This window comes from Nicotiana sylvestris, chromosome 12, assembly GCF_000393655.2.
Source record: "Nicotiana sylvestris chromosome 12, ASM39365v2, whole genome shotgun sequence".
Classification (NCBI taxonomy): Eukaryota; Viridiplantae; Streptophyta; class Magnoliopsida; order Solanales; family Solanaceae; genus Nicotiana; species Nicotiana sylvestris.
In genome coordinates this window covers 13,513,390-13,519,668 of record NC_091068.1, presented here as the reverse complement: position 1 = coordinate 13,519,668, position 6,279 = coordinate 13,513,390, and the positions used below count along the sequence as shown (strand labels likewise).

The 6,279-nt window shown below is 42.0% G+C and overlaps 1 protein-coding gene across 1 annotated transcript; it reads right to left on the bottom strand.

Annotated features, from left to right (window-relative positions):
• Positions 1-682: 682 nt before the first annotated feature.
• LOC138882695 (uncharacterized) lies at positions 683-6,036 on the bottom strand. Its single transcript, XM_070163309.1, has 4 exons — positions 5,638-6,036; positions 3,975-4,031; positions 2,160-2,624; positions 683-1,438 (listed from the first exon to the last, which is right to left on the bottom strand). Exons 1-4 carry the CDS (start codon positions 6,034-6,036, stop codon positions 683-685), a joined length of 1,677 nt encoding a protein of 558 aa, XP_070019410.1.
• Positions 6,037-6,279: the final 243 nt, after the last annotated feature.

Below are 6,279 nucleotides of genomic sequence, written 5' to 3'. Positions count from 1 at the left end.
TCTGATGTCTGGATTGATAGTGAATTCTGCTTTGTGTATACATATCTGCGAATGCTATCGCTACGTCAAATATGCATGCGTTCAAAGAAAAATTGTAAGTTTGTGGGGGGGAGGTTGGTTCTTGCCTCTGTCTGCTGGCTTTGCTTTGCTCCGTTCTGAAAACCTTTTTGAGTTCCCCTGGGTGACACTTTACTGTTATGGAAATAGAGTTTTCGAAAATATGCAATTATTGTTAAAAATAGAGTTGTTTTAGAAACGTATTGATATAAGTAATTTTTGATGAACCAGTGACTGTAACATATCTCAAAGGCATTACAGCTCTCTTATATTGGAATTTTGAAGATCCTCCTCAAAATTCTGCCCCAGTTTGGTAAATGATCTTTTGACCTTTTACGGATAATGGGTCTTGCTGAACCTTCTTCGGTATTTTAAGAATCCCTCTCAAAAATTTTCCCCAGTTTCTTAACCAATTTCTGACTTTCTGGCATGCAATGGCATTGGCTGGACTTACTCTGGAATTTTGGGGGTCCTCCTCAAAATTCTGCCCCAGTTTCTGATCTTGGAAAAAATGGAAAATTTATTATGATATGACTGAACCCATAAGGCTGCCTACATATCCCTTCTTAAATGGGAATCAGGTCAAGCGTAGTTCAATTACATCAGATGAGGAAATGTAAATAATCTAAGCATGGTATATCTTGACTGCGTCTAAATTGATTGGTTTTGGCCAGATTTCTCTATCCATTTCTGCGAGTATGAGTGCTCTTCCTGTCAGCACCATGTGAACCATGTACGGACCTTGCCAGTTGGGAGAAAATTTTCCTTTGGCTTCATCTTGATGTGGGAAGATCTTCTTCAGCACCAACTGACCTGGTGCAAATTGCCTTGGTTTGACCTTTTTCTTGAAAGCTCTAGACATTCTATTTTGATAAAGTTGGTCATGACACACTGTGGTCATCCTCTTTCCATCAACAAGGGCCAATTGTTCATAGCGACTCCTTATCCACTCTGCATCATTGAGTTCAACTTCATGTATAATCCTTAAAGAAGGAATCTTTACCTCGACTGGGATGACAGCCTCGGTACTATAAACCAACATGTAAGGAGTTGCCCTTGTTGATGTGCAAACTATAGCGCAGTATCTTAATAAAGCAAAAGGTAGCTTCTCGTGCCATTGTTTGTGGTTCTCTACCATCTTTCTTAGTATTATCTTGATATTTTTATTGGTGGCTTCTATGGCTCTATTCATCTGAGGTCTGTAGATTGTGGAATTCTTGTGCTTGATTTTGAAAGTTTCACACATGGCTTTCATCAGATCACTGTTGAGGTTGGCGGCATTATCAGTAATAATGGACTCAGGAACTCTGAATTGGCAGACAATGCGATCTTTGACAAAATCTGCGATGACTTTCTTGGTTACAGCTTTGTAAGATTCAGCCTCTACCCATTTTGTGAAGTAATCAATGGCTACCAAAATAAACTTGTGTCCATTTGAAGTGGTGGGCTCAATCGGACCAATAACATCCATTCCCCAAGCGGCAAATGGCCAAGGTGAGCTTGTTGTATTGAGCTCGTTTGGTGGCACTTTTATTATATCGGCATACACCTAGCATTGAAAACACTTGCGAACATACTGGATGCAATCTGTCTCCATGGTCATCCAAAAGTAACCGGCCCTAAGTATCTTCTTAGCCAAGACAAAACCATTCATGTGCGGGCCACAGGTCCCGGCATGTACATCCTCAAGTAGCTTAGAAGCTTCCTTTGCGTCAACACAACTTAGTAAACCCAAATCGGGAGTTCTCCTGTACAAGTTTCCTCCGCTGTGGAAAAAGTGATTGGACAATCTCCGGAGTGTACGTTTCTGAGTGTGATTTGCATGCTCCGGATATTCTCCCTTTGACAAATACTCCTTGATGTCATTGAACCAAGGCTTTCCATCTATTTCTTCTTCAACATGAGCATCATCGGAATGGGATCAATATTATTCTTATCTGGATGTTGTATCATAGATGACAAGGTGGCCAATGCATCGGCAAACTCATTCTGAATTCTGGGCACATGTCAAAATTCTATCTTCGTGAACCTCTTCCTCAATTCTGCACATGGTACAAATATGAAAATATCTTAGAATTCTTGGTGGCCCAATCTCCTTATACCTGGTGCACAAGCAAATCTGAATCACCGATTACCAACAGCTCCTGAATGTTCATGTCGATTGCCATGTTGAGCCCTAGTATGCAGGATTCATATTGTGCCATATTGTTAATGCATGGAAATTTGAGTTTAGCAGATACCGGATAATGTTGGCCTGTTTCTAATACCAATACTGCTCTGATGCCCACTCCTTTGAAATATGCAACTCCATCAAAGAACATCCTTAAACCATTGTATACTTCGGTAATGTCTTTCCCTACGAACGACACTTCTTCATCAGGAAAATATGTTTTCAAAGGTTCGTATGCTCCTCCCATCGGATTTTCAGTAAGGTGATCTGGAAATGCTTGTCCTTTGACCGCCTTTTGGGTTACGTAGACGATATCGAACTCACTTAATAGTATCTGCCATTTGGCCAACTTTCCAATCTGCATGGGTTTCTGGATATGTACTTTAGAGGGTCCATCCTGGATATGAAGTATGTAGTGTAGGCCCAAAAGTAATGCCTCAATTTCTGAGTTGTCCAGGTCAAAGCACAGCAAGTACGTTCTAGCAGAGAGTACCGTGCTTCGTAAGGTATGAACTTCTTACTCAGGTAGTATATGGCCTGTTCCTTCCTTCTTATCTCGTCATGTTGTCCCAAGACACATCCGAAGGCTCCATCCAATACAGATAGATAGAGTAACAAAGGTCGTCCTGGTTCTGGCAGGACTAAAACTGGTGGTGTGGATATGTATTCCTTGATCTTGTCAAAAGCTTTCTGACAATCCTCGGTCCAGCTTGTTTCGGCATCCTTCCTCAGCATCTTAAAGATGGGCTCACATATGACTGTGGACTGTGCTATGAAGCAACTGATATAGTTGAGACGTCCTAGGAAGCTCATTACGTCCTTTTTGCTCTTAGGTGGTGGTAACTCCTTAATAGCTTTGACTTTAGACGAATCCAGCTCGATCCCTCGACGACTAACGATGAATCCCAATAATTTTCCTGTGGGAACCTCGAATGCACATTTTTCGGGGTTTAGTTTCAAGTTGTACCTCATTCGCTTATCAAAGAACCTTCTCAAGTCTGCTATGTGATATGAGGCCCTCTTGGATTTGATAATGACGTAGTCCACATACACTTCTATCTCCTTGTGTATCATATCATGGAAGATGGTTGTCATGGCTCTCATGTAAGTAGCCCCAGTATTCTTCAGACCAAATGGCATCATCTTGTAGCAATATACCCCCCAAGGTGTGATAAAAGTTGTTTTCTCTACATCTTCTTCATCCATCCAGATCTGGTGATAACCCGCGAAACAATCTACAAAGGATTGGAGTTCATGCTTAGCGCAATTATCGATCAGGATGTGTATATTTGGAAATGGGAAATCGTCCTTGGGACTTGCTCTATTTAAATCCCGATAGTCAACACATACTCTAACATTCCCATCCTTCTTCGAAACTGGCACAATGTTAGCTAACCAAGTTGGGTATTCAACCACCCTGAGAACCTTGGCTTTGATCTGCTTGGTAACTTCCTCCTTGATTTTCAAACTCATGTCTAGTTTGAACCTTCTGTGTTTTTGCTTCACTGGCGGACACATGGGATTAGTAGGCAACTTGTGAGCCACTATGGGCATGCTCAAACCGGTCATATCATCATACGAACATGCAAAAATGTCCTCATACTCTTTTAGGAAATGAATGTATCATTCCTTCTCTGTTGGTAACAAGTGAATGTTGATGCGAGTCTCCTTGATGGTCTCGGTGTCTCCTAAATTTACTACTTCGGTTTCATCCAGATTAGACTTAGGCTTATTCTCAAAAATCAACCTTCCTGACAATTTCCTCCGGTATCTTATCCTCTTCATCTGAATCACTGTCCTCACACTGTGTTTCCTCATTACATGTCACAGTTACTAGTTCATCAGAAAAAGTAATAATAATGATGTAGAAAGAAAAGTGTAGAAAATAGTCGTGAATAATATAGAGCAAATGCATTTGATTAAAATTAAACAACATACAGACAAGTGTGGCTCGATGAATTGAGCATTTATTTTGAAACGAGCAAGTTTTTAAATCAAAATTACCGAAAATCTTAAATACCTATAATGGCTATAGAAAATAAAATCTGCCAAGCTACCTAGCGACTCGGCGGGCCCGGGATGGTCTGGCGGTCCAGTTCCCGAGAACAGCTCCCTTCTTTATGGTCTGAATAGGGAGGCCTTCTTCCTCCTCCTCCTTAATTATGGCGCTGCAGTCCATGTCTTCCTCCTTCAAGAACAAATTCTTCAACCCAGCTAATGCTTCCTCTTCTGCAGTCCCACATATCGTATCAGCTTGGTGAAAAGCTTGTTCCAAGTGTGGCACTGGTTGCTCGAGAGGGTAATACGGTCTGCGCCATTGAGGTGACCAATCATTGTATTCTTTCCATGTGTACTGATATCCGAGCCGAAAGGTGGTACCATGCCCCTTTAGTCATATTGGCTTAGTAATACCTTGGAGGTTCTTCCCCAACCCTTTACCGGGTTCATACCCAGACCATGTCAGTATGCTCTCTATCTTACTGCTCCATCATTTATCCTTCTCGATGGCATTGACGCATTCAATATGATGATAGGTTTCCCCTCCTAGCCTTCTTCTTTATCCAATAGCCGGGATGGTTTTGACTAGTATAAATGGGGTTACTTCCATCTTCGTGAATGATAACCTCCTGATGATTCCATTCGAACTTCACGGCTTGATGTAGTGTAAAAGGCACGGCTCTAGCAGCATAGATCCATGGTCGACCCAATAGAAGATTATATGAGCCTGGTATGTCGAGCACCTGAAACTCGACGTCTAGCCAAGTTGACCCCATTTGCAAGCAAAGGTTGATTTACCCATTTGTGGCCCTTTGGGACCCATTGAAAGTTTTCACGTTCATGCTTCCTACCCGTATTTCATGAAAACCTTTGTCCAGCCTTTTCAGAGTGTCCAACAGACAAATATTGAGGCTTGAACCTCCGTCAACCAAGACCCTTGCAATGAATTTATCTTCAAATTGCACTGTAATATGCAATGCTCGGTTGTGATTCAACCTCTCAGGCGGTAGCTCATCTTTGTGGAAGCTAATTTTATGACTTTCCAGTACTTGCCGTACTATATTGGCCATTTCTCCACCAGTGATGTTATTGGGTACATAAGCTTAGCTCAGCACTTTCATGAAAGCATTCTTATGCGCCTTTGAATTTTGCAACAATGACAGGATAGATATATGAGCTGGGGTTTTGTTCAGATGGTCAACGACGAAATACTTCTTTGCTTGTACTTTCCTCCACAGGTCATTTGGCCCTGTCTCAATGATGGGCTTCCTGGTAGTGGCATCCTTGCTTGATCCTCCCAAGTGTTTAGGTGTATAGACTCTTCTAGTCCTAGTCATTCCTTGTGCAACATCAAATTCCTTTTTTTGCTTTTCCTTTTCGTCGAGCTTCGGTAACGTAATCGAGGGTATTACTTTTGAGTCGAATGGAGGTGTGGTTGATACTATCAGTGTGAAATGTGTGACCACTTCTACTTCAAATAGAGTGGGGGTAGCCGCAGGTGGAGCCACCTCTGCCTCAAATGGAACTGGTGCAACTACCTTAACCTTGATTGAAGACTGAGTCTGTACCACAATAGGAGTGAGTGTAACTGCAACTTTAAAGTCATCGCCTTCTCTAATAATACCAATCGACCCCTCAGGGTCCCATTCTTCGTTCGTCTCTATCACATGTACTCCACCACTTCTATGATCAGGGAGGGGGTTGTTGTGGACATTAGGTGTGACTTCCTTGGCCTGTATGACCTTGTTGTCAATTAGTGTCTGGATCTTATCCTTCAATGTTCGGCACTCATCAGTGGTATGCCCCTTCATACCAGAATGGAATGCACAAGTTTTGTTCGGATTGACCCCTTAGGATGGATTTTCTAATACCACGACAGGAATTGGGGTGACATAACCAACGACTTTCAACCTTTCATACAGTTGGTCGATGGATTCAGAAATGGTAGTGTATTGTCTGGGTGGCTTGCAGTCGAAGTTTGGTCGTGGTCTTGGATAATTTTGGTGAGTTGGTGGTGATTAAAAATGGGACGGTTGAGAGTTATATGTGTGATG

Bases quoted from the DNA above. Each gene is read 5' to 3' on its own strand.
- LOC138882695 (XM_070163309.1), bottom strand. From the start codon at position 6,036: ATGAAGGGGCATACCACTGATGAGTGCCGAACATTGAAGGATAAGATC. The intron at 4,032-5,637 runs GTAATACCCTCG...GAGGAAACACAG, and splicing joins CACCTCCATTCGACTCAAAA to TGTGAGGACAGTGATTCAGA. The intron at 1,439-2,159 runs GTATAAGGAGAT...AAATGGGTAGAG, and splicing joins CAGATTTGCTTGTGCACCAG to GCTGAATCTTACAAAGCTGT.